The 25,874-nt window shown below is 54.7% G+C and overlaps 2 protein-coding genes across 2 annotated transcripts; both read right to left on the bottom strand.

Annotated features, from left to right (window-relative positions):
* Nucleotides 1-719: 719 nt before the first annotated feature.
* On the bottom strand, nt 720-12,659 carry GOT2 (glutamic-oxaloacetic transaminase 2). The gene is made up of 10 exons (XM_082062920.1): nt 12,515-12,659; nt 7,573-7,729; nt 5,939-6,067; nt 5,501-5,560; nt 5,219-5,380; nt 4,908-5,012; nt 3,841-3,991; nt 3,428-3,593; nt 2,319-2,469; nt 720-1,837 (listed from the first exon to the last, which is right to left on the bottom strand). Exons 1-10 carry the CDS (start codon nt 12,574-12,576, stop codon nt 1,715-1,717), a joined length of 1,266 nt encoding a protein of 421 aa, XP_081919046.1. The 5' UTR covers nt 12,577-12,659; the 3' UTR covers nt 720-1,714.
* Nucleotides 12,660-13,860: 1,201 nt separating this feature from the next.
* CALB2 (calbindin 2) lies at nt 13,861-19,989 on the bottom strand. Its single transcript, XM_082062767.1, has 11 exons — nt 19,863-19,989; nt 17,113-17,189; nt 16,855-16,944; nt 16,668-16,748; nt 15,801-15,857; nt 15,645-15,722; nt 15,445-15,500; nt 15,213-15,252; nt 15,054-15,107; nt 14,602-14,673; nt 13,861-14,343 (listed from the first exon to the last, which is right to left on the bottom strand). Exons 1-11 carry the CDS (start codon nt 19,951-19,953, stop codon nt 14,227-14,229), a joined length of 813 nt encoding a protein of 270 aa, XP_081918893.1. The 5' UTR covers nt 19,954-19,989; the 3' UTR covers nt 13,861-14,226.
* Nucleotides 19,990-25,874: the final 5,885 nt, after the last annotated feature.

The following is a 25,874-nucleotide window of genomic DNA, read 5'->3' as shown; positions in this document are numbered from 1 at the left end:
CTCCGCAACCAGAGAGCAGCCGCGGAGCCACGCGGAACCGGGAACCGCCGCGCAGGAACCCACAGCGCCCAGGGCAGCAGCCGCGGCAGCGGCAGCAGCACGGACGGTGGTTTATTGCACAAACGGGAGCGAGCAGCAGCTGCGGGCATCGGGCCGCGTAAACAATCAGCGCTGTTGAAACCGTCTGCCAGGGAGGTGCGGGAGGCTCCAGCCTTCCTCGGTGTGGGGCAAGTGCAGTGCCAAGGAGCAGCAGACAGGCCCATCCTGGCTTCCAAAAGACAGAAGGGAAGGAATGAGAAACAAGGACTGCTGTGCTAAATGTTGTGGCACAGCTGCAAAGCAGAAAGGTGTCAGTGGATGGAGGCAGCTCAGGCAGACACAGAGTTAACCCCTCCAGCTTTGCTCCTTGCAAGGGGAAACTCCATTGTGCAGCAGAGCCAGGCATGGGGCCTGCGGCCTTTGGGAACTCACACTCCCCCCAGCAATACCTGTGTTCAACCCCATAGGCTTCAATTTGAGCTCCGTGACACCAACTCCCTCTTGGTGCTCTTGGGGCACATGGGTGGGAGCTGCCCTCTCTCTATATGGGATTCTCCCATTAGGGTTTCAGTGACCATACCAGATCCCCTGTGCTGGCACTTCCCCCAGAGGGAACATTTGGTAGATGGAAGGGGCAGGATCCAGCTGTGCAATGACAGGAGAAAGTTCTCAGCCCAACACAGCTGTGCACCAGTTTATTTGGATTAAAATTCAGAGTCCAGTGAGTCACAGGGCCTCAGGCAGACTCAGTATAAAAGGGCAGAATGTTTTTTGAGTCATCAACTCTCAGACTTCCCTTAGGATCTTTCCCTCCCATTTTCTGGTGTCACCAGAAATGTAGCTGAACAGAGCAGATGAGGGACACCCTGCAGCCCCATGTGAGGATGGACACAGCAGGGCACACCAGACACACACGAAGACTCCGCTTTGCAGGGAGGGACGCTGGGTTGGAACAGGCACAGGGAGATGCAGAGACCAAGAGAGCTGTTTTCAGATGTTCTTATTGGGGAAGGATAAGAAATTGTTTGACTTCAGGGTATGGGAGCATAGTCAGGAGTACCAGGCAGGTTGAGAGGAGGGACACAGGTCTGGCCCACACACCAATGCCACTGTGAATTACACCTGAGATTCCCAGATGGAAAGACAGAAGCCAACAATGGAGCAGATTTTAGTGAGAAGTCATCAGAGATGGTTGTCAGCCCTAGGCCAGGAGGGTGAAGGAGGACAGAGCCTGGTGGCAGCATGGACCAGCTGAGGAGGTCACAGGAGCACACCTGAGCAGCTCTCCCACCCAACTCCCCATCCACTGCTGCCTGGACCAGCAGCCAACAGCCTCACAAAACCTTCTCATGGAGAAACAAGTGTGGGGAGGCCTTTGGTGCCTACGCCAGTAGGATGGCAGTGCTAAGCATTTGCTCCCTCCAGCACAGATGGGTATTGGGGTTGATGGACAAGGATGGACAGCAGGGGACAACAGCTGTGACGATCAGGAGCCAGCCATGTCCCTGCCCCACAACATGGGGTGTTTTTCACTAGGCTTCTACAACAACTTATCTACAAGATACATTCAGCAGCAGCATAAAGCGTTGTGGTTGGAATATTCTGTTTCCTTTCCCTCCCCATCTTCGGCTGGTGGGGAAGGGAAGGCCACCAGCTCCAGGGCACGCGTTTGTCTTCACTTTGTGACTTGATGGATTGCATGAGCCAGGTAACCTACGTTGCCAGACGTAACTCCCGCCACAGAGATTCGTCCGTCCTTTGTCATATAGATGGAGAACTCCTTGATCAGCCGCTCCACCTGGGGTGAGAGAGCAGAGATGAAACTGCAGGCCAACCTCTAACTCTGTCAACAGGTTGCAAATTTACCCAGCTAGCCAGTACAGAAAGCAAACTGGGTGCCAGCAGACATGGCATCCCAGTACCTGCAGAGTCAGCAGTGCCCCCTGTAAACCAAGAGATGCTGCTCGGCTCTCAGGCAACATGACTGCAGATGTTCAGCTGGAAGAGTCACCTCACTTGAGCTGACCTTTAAGGTCACCTTAGAGCGGTGCCAAGTGACCACTTCCTTTGACAGTGAAGCAGGCTGCGTCTGCTTCCAACCTCAGCAAACATAGTGGGGAGCTGAGCAAGGCCTGGCTTCCCAGATGCTCCAGTGCTGCTTAGAAGAAGCTCCTCCTGGAGGAAGAGCTGCCCATAAGGGCTCATTTTGGAATTTGCAGTCAGGAGCTTACAGACAAGTAGCACAAACAACACCTTGAGACCACAGGAACTGCCTTTACCTGCTCAGGCTTCAGCCCTGTAAAGCAGAACATGCCAATCTGGTCGGTGATGTGCTGCCAGTTGTGGGAGGATCCCTCTTTCTTGAGGTTGGACACCAGCTGAGTCCGCATGCTGATGATCCGGTCGGCCATGCCCTTCACCTCCACGAGCCTGAGAAGCAAACCCAGGAGCCACTCAGAGCAGGGCTGGGATGCACCAAAGCTGCTCCCCCTCCTCCCTTAACTACCAGGAATCAACCCTCTCCACCTGGAAGGGCCTCACACCCCCAAAACACAGGGAATGCAGATAAGCAAAGACCAGAGTGTGTGAACCTGTAGCTCTAGCTGAGGAGCTGCTTCTTTCTCCTGTTAGTTTTCCTCCTATCTCCTGAAGATAACTGCTATTTATTTATTCCACAGCTATTGGATGCTACTACTGGAGTATCAGCATCTCTCACTTCTGAAAGCCACAGCTGAGCAGGAGGCCTCATGGCAGCACTGCCCAAACTCAGATAAAATAATATCTGCAGATAAATGAAGAGTGCGGGGGTGCCTCCCAGCACAGGCAGACATCCCCTGCTCCAAGGCAGCACAGGAGACATCTCTGCTAGGACCTAGATCAGGCACAAGTGTCAGCCTTGCCAAAGGGACGCAGCTCCCAGTGAGGCCACAGCACACTGCCAGCCTTTGTTCTGCCAGGCCAGCTGCTGGCAGGGACTTGACACCAAGGGGCTGGCACAGGCTGACGCCGGGAAGCAGGCTTAGGGCACGAGGGTCTTATTTCCAGGTGGCTTATGCTTCCACTTCCCCCATGTGAGACATACTACAATGGCTACAACGCCTCAGTCAGTCTTTCACACTGCTTGGATACACAGCTCCTGCAGCGCTCAATCCTAGGGAGCTTTATGCCCTCCTTTACAGTGTTTTCTGTCTTGGTAACACAAGGGAAACCTGTGTCAGGCTGGACCAAAAACAGCGGGATTTCTCCAGAGGAAAGGGGTGACACATAGTTCTGACTGTACCACCAAAGCTCTGAGCTGCCCAGGACAGCAGCAGGCAGTGAGGACAGCACAAGGCTGCCACAGAGACCTCACACCTCCCTCTCGTGAGCATTAGGAGCTCCCTCTTACCACTCTTTCCGTAGGTCAGGGGTGTTCAGGATGATAGAGGCGATGCGGGCTCCGTTCAGGGGTGGGTTGGAGTACATGGGGCGAATGAGGATCTTCAGTTGCGACTCGACCCTCTTGGCTTCCTCTGCATCACTGCAGACCACCGTGAAGGCACCCGCGCGCTCTCCTGAAATAGGGGCAGTCAGGTCCCAGGCTCTGCCCCCCAGTACCCAGGGCTGGGGCAGGATTTATCCAAATGCCACATAGCCTTAACAGAGCCCTGTTCTCTAGAAGGGTCTCCACCAGCTCCCAGATTATTTCCTGCACCCAGCACTGCAGGATGAGCACAGGCAGCAGAAAAACACTGGCTGCTAAACCTGGGGTTCTTCCAGCAGCCTGGATGGAAGTATTTCCACACCACCTGCCCTACTCACCGTACAGCCCCATGTTCTTGGCGTAGGACTGTGACAAGACGACGTTGATGCCCTGTTCAATGAAATGCCGCACAGCCCAGGCATCCCGGTTGATGTCCCCGCTGGCAAAGCCCTGGTAGGCCATGTCAAAGTACACAAGGAGGTTTCGTTTCTGCCAGCAAAGAGGGGAGAGAGTATCACAGGAGCTGAACACCTCTAAAGGGAGCAGGTAAACAGGCTGAAAAGAGCCACACAAGCAGCAGCCTGCTCAACTGCAACTCTTCTCCTCCAGAAGCAGAGCCATTCCCCTTCATTTGCCATAGGAAAGGCAGCCCAAAACCCACCACTGCCCACCACACATCAAAACAGCAGAACAAGACCCTACCAGTGCATTTTTGGGGTGTGCAGCCTAACCCAGAAGGCAAAAGTACATTCAGCAATAATAAATCATTCCATGTCTCCTAACATCAGTTTCCAGGAAAAACAACTGGAAACCCTCTGGGCAGGTGCCAGCCCTTCCAGTGCCTCCAGGCAGATAACCCAGCCCCACTGCCCCTCCGTCAGGAGACCCACAACCATCTGTAGGCCCCAGAGGCCACTTTGATGTCTACTAATTATTCAGGACACTACTAAGGGCAGGCAACCCTAAGCCAAATTTCACTGGTTACAGCTTGGGGGAGCAGCAGGGAGGAAGAGGAGAAGGATGAAGGAAGAATCTGCCTCTATCTGTTTCCAGCTGAAACTTCTGAGAAGACACCAGGCACGTGAAAGATCTTCCAGCATTTTAAATACACCAGCACTGGGAGACCCTCTCCAGCTATCCCAGCTCAAACTTTCAAACCTGCTGCTCTCCTTTGAGGTCTCCCCCATTTGCTGGGAAGGCGCCAGCAAAGTCTTGATAGTCACCTAGAACCTTTAAGGGTGCACTTGTCTTGCTCCCGTCTTCAGTACAAGAACATGACACCCATCCCAGCTTCAGGGAAGGGAAGAACCTTTAGTGTAGTGAAGACCAGATACCACCCATGAAACTCCAGGGATATGGTTATCCCAGGAACTGCACAGTGCCCCTGGGACACTCAACTACTCACCTTCACCACAGCTGCCAGCTCCTTCCACTGCTCCTGCCGGGGATCCACCCCAGTGGGGTTGTGAGCACAAGCATGCAAGAGGATGATGCTCTTCTCCGGAATTTTCTATGAAAGAAGTTACAGAAAAGGAATTATTAATAGCACCTGAGCACTCTCCTCAGCAGCTGAGACTCTTGCCCTAGACAGCTTAGATAAGCTCTGCAACTCTTCTAGCCTTGATTTGGTGCCTTCAGGCATCATATTTAGGCTAAAGCAAGATCACCCATCTCCCCACATCACCTCCTTGCTTCCAGGCATGAAAGACAACTCACAGAAATGTCATCCATGGCTCCAGAGAAGTCAAGACTGCACGTCTTGGGGTCATAGTAGCGGTAAGCCTGAAGCTGCATGCCAGCATCACGGAAAATGGGTGTGTGATTACCCCAGGATGGTTTGGGTAGATACACATCACGACTGGACTTGAAGAACCGTTGCTGATAAAGATAAAATACAGTGTTCAAATACGTTGAACAGATTCAAGCAGTTTGAAAACCCCAAAGACTCAACTCTGGTCAAAACACGTCCTTTCCTTCCCCCACCAGGCAGGGACTCACCAAAAAGTTGGCTCCAATTCGCAGAGATCCAGTCCCAGAAATACCCTGCACAGTGACATACTGCAAGGGATGAAACAAGTACATGAGTCTGAGCAGCCACAGTACGATACAGGGTAAGTCCAGGCACGATGTCGGCACTGGCAGAAGCACAGCTCTGCAACAGCTCACCCATGGGGACATGGGGCTGGAGGGGACACTGCATGGGTCAGCAACTCCAGTTGCAGGGCAGAGAGTTGGGACCATGGCAAGCTGAAATCCCCTCCTCAGGACGGGCTGTTTCACTCCAGCCTTCCGAGGACACAGTTATCCTTGGGCTTGGCCAGCTTGCAACTTGGAGGCAGGAGTACCTGACAGTCCTTCCACTTTTGCTGGGCACTCACATACCAACCATAAGTCAGACAGCGCTGCCCACCCCCTGTTCCCCAGCCCGCTCCTTACCCGGCCACTCTTGAAAACCTCACTGTTTTCACCCAGAGCCAGTGCTGCAGATGCCCGGGTGAAATCCGCCAGCCCGCCAATGGGCAAGTACTCCTTGTCCATCTTTTTGGATGCAATCTCAGCCTCCGCCTGGGAAGGAGGAAACATATTCAGCAAGGAAAGCACCACTGCAGAGAGGTACATGGACAGCTCAAGGTCGCTTCTCTTCACATTTGCTCACTCAAAAGTGGCAAAGGTTGGTGGGCAGGAATTTCCCTCAGAGATCAGGGCTCATTCAAAAGCCAGGACAGCCATAAACTTTTTGGGTGACGCTCTGCTTTCGCCACAGCGCGTGGTCCCCAGCAGCCACCACATCCCTGAGCAGGTGCTACCATTGGTATGGCAGAGCAAGGACACCCAGCACCAAGGGACAGCACCACTTCCAGCTCATTACATGTCAGTGCTGCCACACAAGGACACACATTTCTTTGCCCAAGCAGGAACTGTCCTGCAGGAAGGCAAGACTTGACTGTTACTGAAAGGCAGAGATTGTCTCTACACAGGGAGACATCCCAGGTAGGGTAGCGAGCCCGTTGTACGGCCTTGTCATTCTGGGAATTTTATTGAATTAGATGGAGCAGGTTAAAAAAAATATCCAGAAACCGCGGGCAATGTTGGAAACAGCCTGTTTGAAAGCTGGCTCACCCAGCCCTTAAACATGGCTCCTCTCAGCTTGGCTAATATCGACTTCTTTCAAGCAGATCCTGCATCAGAAACCAGTCCAAGTCCCTGCCTAACACAGAACCAGAGCGTGGCAGCAAGAAGAGCAGACAAGGAGCCACGCTCAGGAAAAATGTTGTGACAGAGGCATTTAGAACACTCTGGGAACCCTATCAGTGCCCCCAGAGAGGCAGGACAGACCCCGGCAGCACCCACGTACCACCAGGAAATTGTTCCTGTGACACCATCGAGGCTCTCCGGTTGTGACTCAGCTGCAGTATGTGCTGACACAGGGACAGCGAGGGGAGGGGATGGCTTTGAACCCCACACTGATGAAAAACATGGACAACACGTCCTCCCTATGCCAAGGAGACCAGCCAGTCAATGTGCACGTCAACTCCCAGCTATTTAATGGCCTATTTCTACGCTTACGGCCACGAAAGGCTCGGTAATCCCCTCAAGGGCAGTGTCCACATCCAACTACCTGGGCTGGAGTTTTAGACTGGCTTATGGAGAAACTGGTAACAACGGCTCAGCGGAATTTCTAAGACTAATCCATTAAGGGGACAACGTCAGCTCTTTCCTCCCATGTGGGTTGGCCCAGGGAACACCAGCCTCTTCAAGGAACACCTTGAAATTCAGAGGACAGCTGGGTTGGAGGGCTTGTGGAAGTCAGCAACAAATTAGATTTACCCAGATGGGAACAGGATATGTGATCCCTATTTTATCCACTGCTACGTAACAGCCAGCTCTGTTGTGTCTCAAAAACTTTAGTACTGCTAAGGGAGACATCCAGGAACGGTGTCCTGCTCTGTCAGAGACAAAGCTTATTCTAAGGACCAACAGACAAACCTCACCTAGAGGTCTTGCCCCTCCCTGACCCCCCCAGGGCACCCAACAGCTGGATCCATCCCAGCAAAGAGCACCAGGCTCACCTTGCGAACACAGTTCAGGACAAAGGGCTTCCCGTTGTCATCCCGGTACGCCCCCACACCCAGGTTCATCTTCTTGGAGTTGGTGTCGCGCTTGAAAGCTTCTGTCACCCCCAGGATAGGGTCGGGGGGACCCATCTCCACATGGGACCACCATGAGCTGAAGGGGAAAACAAAAAGGAAGCTAAGAATTAGGCTTGAGAACTGGGCAAGGACAGGGCTAGAGAGAAATCCTCAAGGAAATCTGGTCTTTAAACCACTGGAAAAGGTACAAGCAGTGGCAAGACAATTTATTCAGGAGGAATAAACCCCAGCTCCTCTATGCTATCTGGCGCTACATTTTACATTGCAGAATGGGCAAAGAGCCTCAGTTCACCGAGGCTGAAGATGACTGACCTCCTCCAGGTTGTTAATGTGTAGAAATGGCCCTACTTGCCTTATGTACCAACACCAGAAAGGCCCCAGGAAACAAGTCTTAAACTCTTACGCTCTGGCCAAGCACCATCTCTTAACAGACCGGAGGCGGGATCACGCAGGTTAGTCCCCTCCAGGGAACCTCGCCAGACACAGGTAATTGCGCTGAGCACAAATACGGAGCCTCTTCCAAACTCCCGGAAGGGCTCTTGTGCATGGAAACTAATTTGCTTTTCTTGCAGCACAGCCTGACCTAATGAAGATATTTCCTTCCCTGCCCTGCAAACCCTGCCTCGCTTGAAGAGGGATGTTGTAGCCAAATGCTGTTTCCCTGGAAATCACAGAGGATGCCTTCTTTCCACTGCGAGAAGTGACAAACTCTGTTGCAAAGGCCCCTTCCCTTGCTGTCAGGCATGGAACCTCCCTGCGTCAGCAAGAGCTTTGTGCCCCACGCCTCAGCAGCCACTGCACAAACAACCTGCTTCTGCCCTCTTGGCAGGACATCCTGAAGACGGAGAAGTTCTCTTAATGTCAAGGGCAGGCCAGACCATGCTATAAAAAGAAATCTGTTATTCTCTGTTTGGCCACAGCCTCTGCCCAGTCCCACACCCAGGCTTTGCAGGCTTGTAGATAATGCAAGAGAAGCGGTGTGGTGGTTTTTAACCTGCCTGGCAGAGGGTTGCAGCTGTAACAGCCCCTTCCCGAAGGCAGGATTACTAAAGGTAGCTCTGAGCACCCTGAGCATCACAGCAGCACTTACCCAGATCCCCAAGCTCTGGGGGACAAAGCACACAGCACAAGGTACATTTGGGTTATCTCCTCTGGGGAAGGATTGAGTCCGAATTGCTAAAGTAGAAACACACAGCCAGAGGGCTCCCACAGCTAATGCTGCCACATATCAGCTTTACAAAGCTTTGCAGCCAGGGGAAGGATGCCTATTGTGAAGATAACACCCTTTCCCAACTCAGGAATGCTGTCCCCAGGGCTGGGTTTTGCCCCAGGCAATGCAGGCAGCCTCCAGCCACCCCCTCCTGCTTGGTGTGGGGACAGACACAGCGAATCTGAAGGCAGCAGGGCCAGGCAGGTTAAGGAGGCTCTCACACTAGCTGCAGGTTAGCAGAATCCACAAAGTCATCTTCCCCCTCCACTCTGCCCCTGTTTTGGGTCCATTTAGACCCAGTTCAGTCACTACATAAGCATACTTTGCACTAACACACGTACATGGATTGTATTTCATCGGAGCCCCAAACATCATTTGCCCTTTTTAGACTTAACTGCTCTTCCTATCGGTACAGTATTTCTAAATAAAAAGTCTCCATTTCTCTTCTTGACAGACACTGTGAAAAAATGGGCAGCAACACACATACGAGGCAGAGCCACCTCAGGTAAGTTTAAAAATGGAAGATGTGCTTATCATCTTCTAGACCACTAACAAGTTTTAATTACCTCTGGTTAAGCACAGGATCAACTTAGAAAGGAGGATGAGTCAGTCGTGCCAGGAACACACACCCCGCAGAGGGACGCAGCGGGTAGGGAGGGAGAGACCTGGGCAGCCAACCTGAGCGGGACAGGCCGAGGGGCTGTTGGGCAAAAATTGGCTGCAGGTTCAGGCAGCGTGCGATGCTGCTTTGAAAAAACCTCTTCCAATGCCTTTCTGGTAAAGCAGGGGTGAGGGAAGAAGGAAACACACTCTGCACAGGAGCGTATCCTTCCCCCCTGCAGTTTACCTGGTCTGCGATTATTTTGGTACCGAGGGCTGCAGGGGCCTGGCCTTCTCTTTCAAAGAGTGGCTGCTTCCAAGACAGTGATAGCACCGTCTTTCTGCTGGGCTTTTCACCAAGCAGCTTACGGTGTTTTGGGCATTTAGGTCCCAATCCTGCGAACACTTAAGCAGGTCACTGGGCTCTAATACACTGCTGCTGCAATTAATGCTGATCCTGCGGGTGTTTACCTAAGCTGCAGCACTCTGGAGAGTTAAGTACTGTTGTTCTGAGCCGGTCTTTCTATCGGCTTAAGGCAGCGAAGGGTAGGTTTAGGACTGATTTACCCGTTCCCCGCCTGCAGGTTTTGGGGTGAAGGCCAAAGAAAGATTCTTCTGCTGTTTCCAGGGAGGTGAGCTTGCAGGAAGACAGGAGAAAAAAGTCCAGGCTGAGCTGTCCAAACACATCAGGATACTCAAGAGATCACAGAGACAAAGCTTTCTAGGCAGAGATGTGGGACAAGAGACCTACCAGGGATTCAAGGCCACAAGTCCTAACACGCTGCTACCCCTACAATACCGTAACATTGTCATCTCTGCACTGTTATATTTTATTTTGAGCAATGAATAGAATAAAGGTCAAAAGTTATAAACTGGCTGTTCTCTCTGACAGGCTGGGGGTATTTTGGTGCAGAAAACTAAAAACTTGATACCGAATGAAAACCAAAGAAAGCACATTCTCCAACTACAGCACTGGTGGCCCAAGTCAGAGTTGAGATGCTGAGCAGAGCTGATGTTCAAGTAGCCTGCACACTCTTCAGCCTGGCTAGTCTCCCGAGCCAGTTTATTGCACAGCTGCAAGTGTGGCGTGATACATGGACAGAGAGAGGGTGGGGAAATGCACCAGGAACTGTATAAACCAGCAACAACCTTTAAAGATGTAGGTGGAACTCACAGCCTGAGCTGCAGAGACCTAAGAGTGTGCTGATGGACTCTGGCCAAGCTCAGAAAGTTTGCAAGCATTTACAAGTCCAGTGAAGGCTTCTGTTGTGAAGAGGCCAATCTATGTTCCCTGAGGTACAGCCACATAAGAGACTGTATTTCAAAACCTCTGCCAAAGCCCCTACGGCATGTCTGCAAGCCAGGGCACAGTGGAGTAGTCAAAGGCAACTTTGGCCACACTGTGGCGATACCACAACTAAAGCAAATATTTAAACAAGAACAATGCCAAGAGGCTCCTGACTACTGCCCTCCTTTCAAGCCTAAAAAATCCATTATCCCAGTCAGCTTGGGTAAGCTTCCTACCAAGAAAAACATCTAAAATTGCTGCCTCAACAGACTGAGTTATCACCTTAATTAGCATTTGTGTGTCAAAGGAGCCACTTTAACCATTTTGTATCTCTTCACCTCTGTCCTGATTTCAGAAAGCCCCTTCCAAGTGCAGAGCAATGGTAACAGCTCCAAGTTGCTAAAGATAAGGAAGCAGAAAACTGCTAATCGCTGCTTGGCCTCCTCTATCTCAGGCAGGCTGCACACAAAGGCTCTTTACTTACAGAAGGGATGTTCTGCATGTCTTTGGTGACCTAGATTCAGTTTGATAATTTATAGTTTGCTGTAGAACAAGCTTGAGAAACGCAAAGTGATTGCCAGCAGGCTAGCATACCTTTCACAGACCTGCTAGAGACCAAGAGCAGAAAACACAGAGACAGGTGCTCCTCCGTACTTGCAGAGAAGAGCCAGAAGGCTCCCTCGAGAAAAGCAGGGGCTGGGAGCATTCATCTCCCAAGGCAGCAAGGGGCCATGCTGGACAGTTAATCAGTATCTATTAGCCGCTTTTATCCTGCGCTAACAAGGGCTGGGAGCTGTTTCTTAAGGCTTCCCCAGCCAGCGTGGGCCAGGAGCCAAAGGGGCTCTGGAGAGAAGCATGGCCTTGCCCAGACCGCTCTGCACGTTCTGCTTCTTGTCCACCTGCTGATGGTGGGGCAGCACCCCACCTGCAGCTCTCGGGTGAGCTGTACCTTGTGGAGCTGCTCCGGGCTGCACCCTGTATCCTCCTATCCATCCATCCACCCATCCATGCAGCCACCCACCCACCCATCTGCTGCCTTCACAGGCAGCGGAGGCCGGAGCTGCCAGCACAGAACTGGTGCTCATAGAAGCCCCCTTGTTTACAGCCCGCTCATGCCAGGTCTGAGAGCACGGCTCTAGCGCAGGCAGCGCTGCACGCTGGCAGCACCACCCCAGCCCCATTTCATGGTGCGTGAGGTCAGAGGACCCACCACCCAAGTGCACGATTCCCAGCTCCATTTCACGGTGTGCGGGGTCCCTTTGGTCCTGCTACACGGTGCAGGACAAGCAGCAGGACCCCAGCCCCATTGCACAGGACTCCCCGGCCTCACTGCGTGTTGCAGACTCCCCCCAGCCCCATGCTGGGCGCGCGGCGCCAGCAGCACCCGGGCCCGTTTCCCGCTACTCAGGGCCCGCGTTCCGCAGCCCGGTATCACGGTGCCCGCGCCGCGCGCCCTCCACAGCGGCTCCTCAAGGGCAGGCTGGGGGGCGTCGGGGTCCGACGCAGCCAATCAGAGAGCGAGGAGCGCTGCGTGCCCCCCGACCCGCGGCCGTCCCCAGCCAATCCGCGCGCTGTCCCGCCGGCAACCCCTTTTTCCCCACCGCGGCGTCACGGGCAGCGCCCACAGGCTCCGCAGAGGGACACGCGCCGACCCGCGGCCCCCCGACCCGCCCTCCTCACCGGGGCGACCGGCACCGGGGGAAAGCCCCTCCGCCGGCACCGGAGGGCGGCCCCGGGGGGCTGAGCCGCTCCTCCGCCCTCACCTGGCGCGGGTGGCGGCGAGGCGCGGGGCGGCGAGCAGCCAGCGGGTGTGCAGGAGAGCCATGGCGAGCGGCAACGAGCCGACCGGGCTGGCGAGCGGACACTTCACGCTGCGGGCACCGGTCTCGCGCCCCGCCCCGCGCGTGCGCCGCCCCGGCGCGAGGCGGTGCCGACACCCGCCCCCTGGCGGCCAGGAGGTCTCAGTGCAGCCGCGGCGCCCGCCCCGTCCCGCGCTGTGCTGGGGCGTACTGGGATGTACTGGGACACGGGGGGGTCGGCTGGGACGTGGTGCTCTGCCTTGGGCCATCTCGAACCAGGCTATACTGGGCCGTACTGGGGCATAGAGAACTGTACTGCACCGTGCTATGCTGCACACCTCTGTCCTGGACTGTGCTTGGCTCTATAGGACCATACAGCACCATATGGGGTCACACAGGTCTGTAAAGGGTGGTATGGGGCCACACTGGGCTGTAACGGGCTGTACAGGACCATATGGAGCCGTACGGGGCTGTACTGAGCCATACTGGGCTGTACAGGTTTGTACTGAGCCATACTGGGTGCATACAGGACAGTATTGTACCATACTGGGCTGTGCAGGGTTGTACTGGGCCATACTGGGCTGTACTTCTCTGTAAAAGACTGTACTGCACTATAGTGGACTGTATTTGCCATCCAGGACTGTATTGCACCATAGTGGACTGTACAGGGCCATACTGGTCAGTAAAGGATTGTACTGGGCCATACTGAACCATACTGGGTCATCCAGGACTGTATTGCACCATAGTGGGCTACACAGACCTGTACTGTGCCATACTGGGGCACAGGGGCTGGCCCTCCATCTTCCCAGCACTGCACTCACCCCACTGCCACGGCCCCCCCACCTTGCACCCCCTGACACCCGTGGGGGGCTCAGCCTTGAAGCCACCACCTCCTGCACGCCCCCAGCGCCCACCCCAGTGAGAGGCCACTGGGTGGGGGGACCAGGGTGCCCACCCCTGCCAGCGGGAGAGGTGGCATTGGGACTCCACCGGCACCGCCACCCCAGAACTGGTTTCCTAAACTGGGTGGGAGGAGGGTGACGCACAACCCTTGCGATCCCCCTGAAGCTTTACAGTGGGAAGTGTGCTGGACTGGAGGTCACCCAGCTGGGGACATCAGTGTCCCCAGGCTGCCTGCGCTCTGCTCCTCAGGAATTTCCACCCCCTCCCCCCCCAATCTATAGGGGCTTTCTGAAAAGCTCCATCTCTCTCCCTCACCCCCCACCCAGCAGCCGTGTCCCCAGTGAGGCCATAGGGGAGCCCCACCTTTCCCTGCCACCCCCTGTGGGACGGGGACAGTGGGACTCAGGTCTAGCAGTACTTGAATTTATTTGTAAACTCTTCTTTGGTAAACGAGAAAAACTTAAGAAGAAATAAAACAAATGAAAACACCCCCACTCCCACCCCCGGAAAACAAACAAACAAAACCACAAACAAACAAACAGACAAAACAAAACAAACAGGTGGATGGATTTTAAAAAAAAAAAAACACCTTTCCCCCCAAATTGGGACTTTAACAACCCAAGAGCTGCTGGGGGGCACTGGGGGGAGGTGGGCACTGAGCCCCCGAAATGGGGGGCCCACCACTCCCCCGTGTCCCCTCCGCAGCACTGTAGTGGTGGGTACTCCCCCATTGTGCTCATTTTTGGGGAGGAGGAGCGTTGTTTGGGGGGGTCCTACATGGGGGGCTCATTGCAGAGCACAATCTCCAGCTCCTTGCGGTAGAGTTTGCCCCCGTCAGAGAGGTTCATGATGCTCTTCCTGTAGTTGGTGAGCTGCTGGATGTTCATCTCCTGCAAAGAAGGCAGACTGGTGGGGCTGGGGACCCCAGTTTCTCCCTGGGGGGCACTCCCAGGCTTGGGACAATGCCCCCTCCCCAGGTCCAGTGCAGCATCCCATGGGGATGCAGGGTTGGCATCTGGACCAGCATCTCTCCTGGTCCCCAGGGAGGAGGGACACAGGCAGAAGATGCTGCTGGGAGAGGGGAGGAGGCACAGGGAGAGCTTGGGGGGCACCCAGGCTCTGTACCCCACTTATGCTTCCCCTCTTACTTTCTTATTCTTCTCATACAGGTCTTTCAAAAGCGCGTCCAGCTCGTTCTCATCAATGAAGCCGCTCCCATCCTGGGTAACGAGGGAGGGACATCAGCGGGGACAAGGACCCGACCCCCACAAGCCCACCCTGGGCATGGGTGCTGGGGGCACCCCCAGACCCTCATCCAGCACAGCCCAGGGAAAACCCAGCACTAGCCCCCCAAATCAGAGCAAGGAACTCACCCAACCAAAACCATGTGGTTTTGCTTTGGCTTTGGTTTTTTTGTTGGTTTGGTTTGTTTTTTTGTTGTTGTTTTTGTCTGTTTGTTTAAAATTTCATTTTGTTTTGTTTTACTTTTTGGTTGATTTTTAGAATTTGGTGTGTGTTTGGGTTTTTTGTTTGGTTTTGTTTGTTTGTTTTTTCAGAGTTACATTTTTTGGTGGCAGTTTCCCAGGAGCCGGCTCCCTACCTTGTCGTAAAAGGCGAAGATGGCATTGAACTCCTCCGAGGACAGCTTCATCCCCTGGGCAGCGGCAAGGGACACCAGGGTGTGAAGTGGGGAAATGGAGCCACAAGCAGGGAGCAGGAACTTTTGGTTTTAATATTATTATTATTTTTTTTATTTTACCTGAAACTTCAGAAGGAAGTTTTCTTGCACAGGCAAAAGTCTGAAAAAGAAGAAGGGCAGGAATGAGTGGGAAGCCACCAGGAAAAGACACTTTTAAAATCCAAAATTACTTTTTGCTCAGAAACAGAAGCAAATTAAAGAGGAAAACTGTTTTCCTTGGAAGCTGGAGCAGACTCTCCCTAGAGGCGAGTGTTTTGGGGTGTCTTTCCCTCCCCACCGCCCGTGACCTTACCGGGACATCTCTGAGAGCCCCAGCTTCCCGTCACCATTCATGTCGAACATCCGCAGCTGCGGGGACACAAGCAGCACCTGGTCACTCATTGCCACCTCCTCTCCCTCCCACCTGCATGGGGTGGCGAGACCCCCATGAGGGGACCTGCGCTGCCCCCAGGAGAGCCGTGGCCCCCGGGACCACCCGCAGGTCCCACTTACGATGGTCTGTGTGTACTCCTGCAGCTTGGGCTCGTCGTAGGGCCGGTTCGCCTTCTTCAGCAGGTCCGACAAGAAGCCCTGGAAGGACAGGGCTGTGCTGGATGTCCCCATCCCTGGTGGGGACCCAGCTCAGCCCACCCCCTGCCCACAGCCCACCTTGAGCTCGTTGGCTTCGATGTAGCCGCTGCGGTCCGTGTCGTACCTGCGCCAAGCCTGAGAAGCAACCACCATGAATGTTAGCGTGGGCTTGTGTCCCATGTTTCCCCCTCAACATGTGTGTGTCCCCATAGCCCGCAGCATCTCCCACCACCCATCAGAGGTGACGTCATCACACAGCTCCGGTCTCAGCTCGTGGTGGCCTCACCGGTGCCACCTGCTCTCCCTTGGGTGCTGGATGCTTTTGTTCAGCCCCATGCCAAGAGTTCAAGCACTATTATCCTCACCCCGACATGTGAGGCCGGGCTTTAATATTTTATTGCATCCCCCAATTAAACAATAGTGCCCACTTTCCCCCCTGCCTGTGCCACAGGGCGCTCCTCTTTCTGCTATTGTCTTCACTTTGGCTTCATTTTCCAAGCACAAGCTCCCCTCAGGATGCTGCACATCACCCCCAGCTGAAGCCCACAGTGAGGTCTTGGGGTGGCCTAGAGCATCGTTGTCTGCTTTAGCACATCCCTCGGGCACTAAGGACTGACCACCCCGGAGAAGGAATTTACAGAAAAGCTCCAAATCCCCACAGCTCACCTCACCTGGAAACCAGGACGAGGTGCCCAGCTGCCCTGAGAGGTGCCTGAGGAGCACTGAGGACTGGGAACTCATCACACTCCTGCTCTCCCCACCTAAACCAGCACCATCCACACCAGCATGCCCCCACCTCCCCTCCTGATGCTGAGCTTAAGCCAAGAGTTTGCAGGAGGCTGGGGTGGGTTGGGCAATGCCAGCTCCAAATTGTCTCTCCGTGGTGGAGCTGGGTACTGAGGACCAAATATCGTGGGCAGCCCTGGCACAGCCCATCCCACTCACCTCCATGAACTCCGAGCTGGAACCCACGTGCTGGCGGAAACACAGCAGGAAATTCTCCTCCGTGGGCAGGATCTGGGCCAGCTGCAGGGAACACGAGCATCGGGGGGACACGAGTGTCATGGGGGAACACGAATGTCAGGGGAGGACCAGGAGCATCCCGAGGATCAGCAGAACCAGCACCACTCACCTCCGCCATCTCGATTTTGCCGTCCGCGTTTTTGTCGTACTTGTGCATGAACTCCTTCATCTTGTCACCCAGGTTGTCATTCTTGGAGTCCTGCCAGCAAGGAGAGGGGACGAGGAGCATTTAACGCCCCTCCCCGTGCCAGTGTCCCCCACTTGCCTCACTGCTGGGAACCAGCAACAGCGCCCGAGTCGTGAGCCCGGACCCTCAGGCAGGAGAGAAAGGAGGAAGAGGGGCAGCAAAACCAGGAGAGGTTCTTACCACACCCGCCCCCTTCCTCGCGCTTTCCAACTCCTGGAAGAAATTTTCCAGCTCTTTGCCTTCGATGTAGCCATTTCCTGGGGAAGGAAAAAATGCAGTAAGACCCCCCTGGTGTCAGAGGGCGGGAAGCGAGGGAGGGATGCTGCCGGGGGCACAGTGCTTATCCCACTCCACACCGGGACATGGCTGTGAGGTGACTGTCGCAGCAAAGAAAAGCCGTCTGATGGCGAGTGTTACACAAATGCAGTGATACTCGAATTTGCAGAGAGCTGGAGCCCCATGTATTGCAGCTCAGAGGGGGTGCAGCCCTGCGCTTGTTCCCTGCACCCACTTGCAGGGCACTGGGGCTTTGTCCCCATCGCTACCGCAGGGGACTTTGTCCCCATCCTGTTATTTGCGGCTTTTTCTGCATCTGGTGCTGTAACCAGGTGGTTTAACTAAACCTCTCCTTCCTGAGCATCCCCCATCCAGGACTGCCTCCTCTTGACTTACTGCAGGAGTCAGCAGGGGCAAACGGGGAGCAGAGACAAGGCACCCAGCGCAGCATCAGCCCCTGGGTGCAGGATCAGCCCCACGATGGGGTCAGCCCCCAGGGCGGGCAGCCCAGAGCTCTGAGGTGTCCGGGGGCTCAGAATGGTCCCTGTCTCATGTAACCACCAAGGAGGGACAGCCTGAGCTCTTCTTTGTGGTCATCCTCCCCCCAAAACCCTTTCCCATTTCAGCCTCCGGAGGCTTGGACTGTGGTCCCCTGCTCTGCACCACCTTCAGTGTTGTCATCCGTGGGCTCCCAGGCAGCACCTTCTCCCCGCTGCAACGCAGCAGCTGGGAATAACCTGTCCACATCCTGGCTGGAAGGACCTGGGCACCTTCCTCCCACCAGACGAGCAGCATCCCTCCCCGGAGGGCACAAGGGGCTCGGGTGATGTCGGGGTGCTGGTGTGAGCTGCTGAGGGTCTTGGGTTTCCACTGCCCTTCCCAGGGTTTTGCATTTGCAGATATGGGAGAGCCCCAAGCTCCTTTGAATTCAGTTGGAAAAAAAAGAATCAGCAAGAGTTTTGAGCCAGGAAAAATAATAATGCCAAGAAAAGCCATGGCCAGTAGCTTGTTTTCCTCCAGCAGCAGCTTGGACAGGTCTGATCCATGTCCACAGAGCGGCAGGGTGTGAAGCCATACAGAAAATCTCCTCTGGAGAGCCACGGCTGTTCTGTACAGCTGCACCAGCATCCCCGGAGCCTCCCCGTGCTGCGGAGCTGTGGTTGGCAAAGCAAGAACATCAAAGACCCTCAAGGGAACATCTCCAAGGCATGAGGGAATAGGTAAAAGTCCCATCAGAGGGGTTTAAGTGTGGGGAAGAGCTTGGATGAGACAGCCCTATCCACGGAGCGTGAACCCCGGGTCCCTCCATCACCCATGGGCAGAAGGAAGTGGCCGGAACTGTTGGTGTTCCCACCCGATGTGGCCAGACATTGTCCTTGTCAAGGCCACCATCTCCCTGGCACCCGAGGCCCTCCTCTCCTGGGCACCTTGCCCACAGGCCACACTGGACCCGTGCCTGCCCCTGTGTTTTGGAGATGATGGAGCACAGCCAAGGGCGCAGCTGGACACCCACACCGGGAGCTGCCTGCTCCCACAGGGCTGCGGCCGTCCCGCCTTCCCCAGCCCCCACAGCTGCCCCAGTGCCAGCTCCAGTGGTGACAGTGACAGCCAACGGTGTGGCCAGGAGGACACCCAATGCAGGCTGAACTCTGGCTCCAGAAGCGCAGTTGAGGACGCTGCATGATGCTTTCCCAGAATTTTGGTCCCCAAACCTCCCCCAGGGCCGGGAGACTCAGAGAAAGGCAAGAGCTCTTCCCTGGGCTGCTCTCTTTCACAGCACCACGGTGCTGAAACAAAACTATTTTCTCACTAAAATGATGCTGTGTTCTGCATTTCCCCCCTTTTTTGGGGGGCTGGCAGCAATGGGGACAGGGGGTGGCATGCCCAGCTGTGACTCTGTGGGGAGACAACATCCCCATTGGGGACACAGCCACTGCCACAGCATCCCTGGGGAGAGGTTTTTGCAGGGCTGGGGAGCAGGCAGGGAGGGACAAATTGCTCCAGCCTGGGAGGGGCCATTCCTCACCCTGCTCCAGGCAGGGGACACCCTCTGTGTCACCCCCCACCTCCAGGACCATGGAGTGGCCCTGTGGCGAGGCTGGTGGCTGCGCTGCCCCGCACATCTCTGGGCAACCCAAGCACAAAGGATGGGGAACCGTGGAGGCAGGGGGCTGGAGGGAACAGAGGGTGGGCACTGGGCAAGGGTTTATTGGGAGAGGGCACCCTGGGAAGAGTAGGACCCTCCGGCAGCACCCAGAGGTGACACCAGTCCTGAGCAAATCCCAGCTCTCGGGGGACCCTGCACCCCGGGAGACCTGGACCACCCCTGGGCTCAGCATCCCACGGGCTGGGGCTCCTGGAGGGTTCCGGTGCTGGGACGCCCCATCCTTTCCCGACGGGGAGGTCCTGGGCGGCCGATCGTTCCCCCGATCCCGGAGCTTTCCCGACGGGGCTGCACCTCGGGGACTCTCCATCGCCCCGGGGACCCTCCGTTTTCCCCGGGCTGCGGTGGCAGAGGCTCTCCCTCCTCCTCGGGGCTCCCCGCGACGGGATGCCCGGGGACTCTCCATCGTCCCTCCCTCTCCCGCGCTCCCGGGGATGCTCATCCCGGTGTGTGAAGTGTGACGGCGCGTCCCCCGCGCCCCGGGACTGACCGTCCGCGTCGAAGTGTCGCCAGACGTCGACGAACTGGGAGGCGGTGAGCTCGGCCAGGTGGAGGTGCGGGGCCTGCTGCGGGCCGGCCATCTCCCGCTGCCGCCGCCTTCGCCGTCGCCGCCGCTGCCGCCGCTGCCACCGCCGCCCGCCCGCCGCCGCCTTTTATACCCGACGCCGCCGGCGCCGCCCGACGCCGCCAGGGGGCGCAGCCGGCCCGGGACACCGGCCGGGAACGGGGCGGCAGCGGGACAGCGGGGGGGTGACAGGGACGCTGGAACATCGCGGGGGGAGTGACAGGGACACCGGACGGCTGAAAGGGACACCGCGGGGGGGGTGACAGAGGCACCGGGGGTGGGGGATGACTGGGACATCGGGACACTGGGGGGATGACAGGGACACCGGGACACTGACGGGATGACAGGGACTCCAGCACTGCAGTGGGGGACTGGGACACCGAGACACCCAGGCACCAGTACACCGGGACACGGGCACACCGGGGCCGGCAGGCTCTGCACTGGGCACCGTGGGGGGCAGTCTGTGCCACTTGTCCATGCCTTGTCACCTACCCCTGCCCTATGTCACCTACCCCTGCTCCGCCACCTACCCCTGTCCTGCACCACCAATGCCTGTCTTGTGTCACCCGTCCTGCCCAATGTCACTGACCCTTCCCCTGTGCCACCCACCCCTGCCCCACACCATCTAGCCCTGTCCTATGTCACCTACCCCTGCTCCATCACCTACCCTTGCTCCATGCCACTCGCCTGATGTCACCTACCCCTGTCCTGACCCTTAGCCCTGCCTTGTCACTCTGCCCTGGCCTGCCACCTCCTCCTGCTTGTCACTCCATCCCTTCCCCAAGTCCCTCCATCCTTTCCTGTGCCACCCAGCCGCAGCCCTGTCACCCAGCCGTACCCCTGTCACCGCATCCCTGCCCTGTATCACAGCATCTGTGCACCTTGTCCCTGCCCCTCTGCCTCACTGGGCTTCTGACAGCAGCTTCACGGCTCATGATTTACTGATCTCAGTGGGAGGAGCAGGACAGAGGCAGCCCCAGTGCCACCACCACAGAGGGACCACGCAATGGCCACAGTGGGACCATCAACCCACGACCTATGGCTGGGTGAGGACACGAAACTTGGACATTGTGCCCATCTTTTGGAGGAAAAAATAAGGAAACCTCAGATAAAGGCTTTGCCATCCATGCTGGAGGGGGTCTCCTGGGAGGGATGGGAGCGATGCTCACCCCAAACAGTGACGCTTTTCACCCCCACTCCCCTTGCTGCTCACTGGCTCATCGGGGGATTTTCTTTTCCCAAGTTTTCCCAAACAGGAGGGAAATTTCCAGGCCCAAACAAACAGCCACACACGGGGTTTATCGCTGGCTTGAGCGCAGCCTGCCCAGGGGAAGCATTGCCATGGCTACAGGGAAAAAAATATAGTTCAGAACCAGTGAGAAGGCTCAGCTGATAGAAGTGCTTAATTAAAGATGAGAAGAAGGCAGGGAAGTTTAGATGTGCACAGAGCAGGGACATAGTTGGTGGCAGGCAGCTGCGGGGAGTTATTGGGGGGACTGCTCATCCTGCTGGGTGCTGGTGCTTCTTGTTTTTTGTCTCTTGGCTGGGAGAAAAGAGGATGCAAGGTGCTTATCCTAAATCACAGAGCCCACAGCCCTTTTTTGGGAGAAAGCTTGAGGAGTGGGAGATGTCCCCAAGCTTGGCTTTAATGCCATGGGGAGCTGGGGCAGGGCAGGGTGCCAGACTCACGCCATGGGAAGGCAGATGCTGTGCCACTGTCCCATGGGGTAGCCAGGCTGGGACCAGCGCAGCGGGACAGCCTCCACCTCCCTGCTGCACAACACAGCCTACAAGCACACACGAGACACTGAACAGTGTCCCAGGCACTCAGTTCACGTTTTCTGGGGTTTGGCATAGAAGTGAGTCCTAAAAAACTTCTTTTTCCCTTTATTGGAGCACAATTTTCCTCAGCAGAGCCCACTGCTTTTCCAGCCCCCTCCCTCCAGAGCAAAGTCTTCCTGGGGGCTGAGAATGGACACCCAATACCGCCCCCACAGGACTGGGTTTAGACATGTGTCCCCATGTGTACCTGGCCTGGGGAGAGAAGGGGCACAGGGCAGCATTGGAGCCCCAGCACTGGTCCCGCATTCACTCTATTGGGAGCAGAGCTCCAGCCCACAGTGGGGTGGCTCTGGGACAACAGCGTGGCACTGTCCCCCTGCTCCAGGACACGCACCTCTCCACTGATGAAGACACAGGGTTTCTCCAAGTTGGCACCTGGGAGTGAAATGTGGGCTCCAGCAGTGCCCTGAACCCACTCCCTGCTGTCCCTGGGGACAAAGCACCCGGGGGACAAGAGTGGCTCATGACTTCAGAAGGGCTCTGCTAAGACTGAGAAAGAGAGTTTTAGAGAGCAGGCTGTGAAGCGTTGCTCAAGGAAGGCCAATGATGGTTGTCCTTTGGTTTAAAGCCATTTCCCAGCATGGGTGTCCAGGCTTCGGGCATGGCAGGAGAGGACGTTCCTTCTGCAGGAGAAAGGGCTGGATGGCCCCCTCCAGCCTTCACCCACGTTCTGGCTCTTAAACCAACTCATCTCTGAAAGTGCCATGAGATTTTGGAAATAACAGACCATCGCGCTGCTTACAGAATCAGGCTTTAATTCAGTAATGAAGTGAGATCAGCCAGATGCCATGACCTGCATTGCTCCTCCTTGCTGCGCATATTCAGCATGGCAGGGAAGAGTTTAATTCTTTCCAGCACATGAAATCCTTGCAGGGAAAACCTAAAGCATTTGGGAAAAAAAAAGACCCACACACCATAGCAAAACCCCTTTAATTCAACTGCAGGTTTTCAGTAAAGAGAAATGTCTAAGGGAATTTTGATAAATTGAAGGCAAAGCATATGTTGAGCTGCTGAGCTGAGACAGATAGTGCATTTTTTTAAAAAAAAGGTTTTTCCATTTACTTTTATGTAGAAAAGAGTGCAAATGGCAAATCTCATGTAAAAGGAGAGTCTGGGAAACCAAGCCTTGTAAAGCAAATGGGACAGAGCCGACAATGAGATTTGTCTGGGGCTTGGTTGCAGGGTTGTTTCTCAGATAACAGCTTAAAAACTTAAGAGTATGGTCCAGCCAAGGGTTTCATCAGAGGTTTGGCCTCTTAACATCAGGCTTCTCTGTGAATCACACATGAGGGCATTGATACACCACCTCCGTCTTCCCCAGAGGACTGGAAGCAGCAGAAGTCCATGACCTGATAAGTTTGCCATGCACACTGCCAGAAGGCACCAAGAGCACAAAATAAAAGGCACAGGATTGAGTGACGGTGCCATGTCCCACAGAATGTCCTGTGAGCAGCATCAAGGAAACCACATCCTGCCTCTGGTGCAGAGGACCTGCCATTCCAATACCCCCACAGCCCATCACAGCTTTCAGCTGCTCAGAAGTTAGTTAAAGTCCTTTCATTCTTGCTATTTCTTCATCTGAGAGTTCCCCAGTACAGCAGGATCAGTGAGAAATACCTGTGCAAAGTCCTGGACAAATTCTGATCCTGATTATCCTGAGCTTTGAGCCCTGCTGCTCTGGTCCCCAGGGCTGTTCTCCAGCCCAGAGTTGGATGCAGGGGTACAGCTACACGGCTCCTTCCTCTCTAACCCATGGTGGTGGCTGAGCAGACAAAAGCACCTTTTTTCCAGGACAACAGCAGGTTTTATTCCCTCCCAGTTTCTTCCCTACATATCTTCCCCCACTTGCACCATTGTAATTCAGCTTTTTGAAACTCAGCAGCAGTAAAGTGAAAATAATAATAATAAAAGACTCTCCAAAACCAGATGAACCCACTTGTTAACTGTATTTCCCCTCTTTCCCCCAAAGCAAGGGGGTCATCAGGGCATCTTCCTTATCATTTACAGGGCCAAAAATTGGGATACTACAGGCCTCAAATGCTATTTAGAAAATGTTCCTTCAGAAACAGACATGATTTCCCAAAGATTTAGTTGCATGGTGGTATACAGATTAAATTTTAAGTTGTATTTAAGGTGTTTTCAGATACAAGTGCACAGCCTGGTTTTCATGCTCTGCCTTTGGTACAACTGGAGAGAGGAGCAGACCCACCTGCTGAAAGCAGGTGCCAAGATCCTCCTCATCATCCCCAGCCTGGTTCTAGAAGTACCAACCCAACCATGGGTTTTTGGGATGCTTCCATCCACGCTGCAGCCCAGCCAGACTCTGAGTGAGTCCACTGAAACCCCAGCTTCAGCTCCTCTGGCAGCTCTGTAGTTACATCTAGCTGCACAGCTGTCTTTACTCACACTTGAGACTTTGTATTTACCAGCTATTAATTAGATGAATGTTAAGCACCATTTTCTAGGCAGGGGAAATTATCTGCGCTCGCTCTCTCCACCCTGTAACAAGCCCATACTGGGACAAATCTGAAAAGGGAGTAGAAGTGGTTCCTTCTTGCTCTGCACATCTGCCGCTTTTCCCATTTCACTGCTTCTGCTGCCACTGCTGACAAGCACTTCACTCCTGCTGGACCTGAAAAAGCAGCAGCCTTGTGAAAGGAGGAGCTGGAGTCTCTCTGCCTTTGCATGTCACCACCAGAGCTGGCCCCTGAGACCATCCCAACAGTCAGAGCCATCAAATGGAAAGGCCTGCTGTCTCACAGGGCTCCTCCAAGCACCAGGAGCTGCTGAACAAGTGGCTTGGCCATTAGAGTGCAGGCAACAAATCCTCCTCCTCCAGAAGCCTGCAAGACCAGGCTGGGCAGGTATTTGTCAGGACTGACCACAGATTACCCTGCCCAGAAGAAGAGGGATGGGGTGTCCACCCCAAGATCTCCCCTGTGTCTGAAGTGCTACCATGTCATGGAAAACATGCATAGCACAACTCTGTTCCTCCTGGTGGCAACATTTGCACCACAAATACAGCAGTTGGCACCAGTAATTGCAGCACAAAGGGCTTCAAGCAAATACCCATCCGGAAAAAAAGTCGCCAGGCCACAATGTTCTTTTGCACCCAGAGCTGAAGAAATGTCACAGAAGGCTGAAGGCTGCAGTGGAGGGCGAACATCGATGATAAACAACTGATCAGCTAAATTTAGGAAGGCAGTTTGGGAGCTCTTCATGACCAGTTGGGTGTCTTCAGTTCAGAGCACTGTGTTAACTGAAAACATTTAGCTATGACAGTGATGGGCTTTATAGAGAACTCCAGGATAAATGAAGGGAAAAGGTTACCTCATAATTAGTCACTGTTTTACATCCAGCTGCATATGCAGCTCAGCTTGACCTTCGGGGAACAATGAATAATGCACCATTCTGATGAACAGTCACACTTCCTTGTTAGACCACCGCTGGTAGAAGAAAGCATGGTGGCCTCTCCTATTTGTCCTTTACTTACTGTTAGGCTCAATTTCTTCATATAAGAGGACCACAAAAGTCAGAAAAAAAAATGTACCTGTTCCAAAATTATTTTCACAGTAATTTCATATCTCTGAACTCCACAAACCATTGGTGCTCCTACATCCGCTGCTGCAACTTCAGCAAAGCTGGGGTGAAACGCTGGTTCATACTGTGATATCTCTGTCATGGGACACCAAAAGGCAATGAGTCTCCAGTGCAAGTGGTTCAAGCTGCTGATGTCTGAGACACACAGACACAATGAACAAAGCCAGGCAGAGCTGGACCTGGATCCTGTTTAGAGCTTGGCCACCTTCACACTGTGCACACACAAGTCATGTCTTGTACCTGAGCTGCACTTTCACCCCCTGTAAAACAGGGTGATAGTGATTCAAGGGTGGAAGCAGAGGAGAGGTGTGAGGGGGTGTTTGGGACATGCTGAATTGTAGTGAACAGCTGGTCATGAAGAGCCAAGAAGTGAGCAGGGCTTTCTGGTGAGATCTTTGAGGATGGTAAGGGAACACCACCCCGTGCATGGGGATGCAGTGGTTTTCAAAGCTCTAAAGTCACTTGCAGCCTGCCTGCTCTGCAGCATTGCTTGTT

The sequence above is a fragment of the Streptopelia decaocto genome (genome assembly GCF_964273445.1).
Source record: "Streptopelia decaocto genome assembly, chromosome: 11".
NCBI lineage: Eukaryota > Metazoa > Chordata > Aves > Columbiformes > Columbidae > Streptopelia > Streptopelia decaocto.
This window is presented reverse-complemented; position numbering and strand designations above follow the sequence as displayed.

Coding starts and splice junctions, on each gene's coding strand:
- CALB2 (XM_082062767.1), bottom strand. CDS start 19,953: ATGGCCGGCCCGCAGCAGGCCCCGCACCTCCACCTGGCCGAGCTCACC. Junction 16,945..17,112: donor CGAGGAAGGGGGCGGGTGTG/GTAAGAACCTCT, acceptor CCTTGCTGGCAG/GACTCCAAGAATGACAACCT. Junction 16,749..16,854: donor GCAAAATCGAGATGGCGGAG/GTGAGTGGTGCT, acceptor TGTTCCCTGCAG/CTGGCCCAGATCCTGCCCAC.
- GOT2 (XM_082062920.1), bottom strand. CDS start 12,576: ATGGCTCTCCTGCACACCCGCTGGCTGCTCGCCGCCCCGCGCCTCGCC. Junction 7,730..12,514: donor CTCGCCGCCACCCGCGCCAG/GTGAGGGCGGAG, acceptor TTTCCCCTTCAG/CTCATGGTGGTCCCATGTGG. Junction 5,561..5,938: donor AGGTTTTCAAGAGTGGCCGG/GTAAGGAGCGGG, acceptor CATCCCTTGCAG/TATGTCACTGTGCAGGGTAT.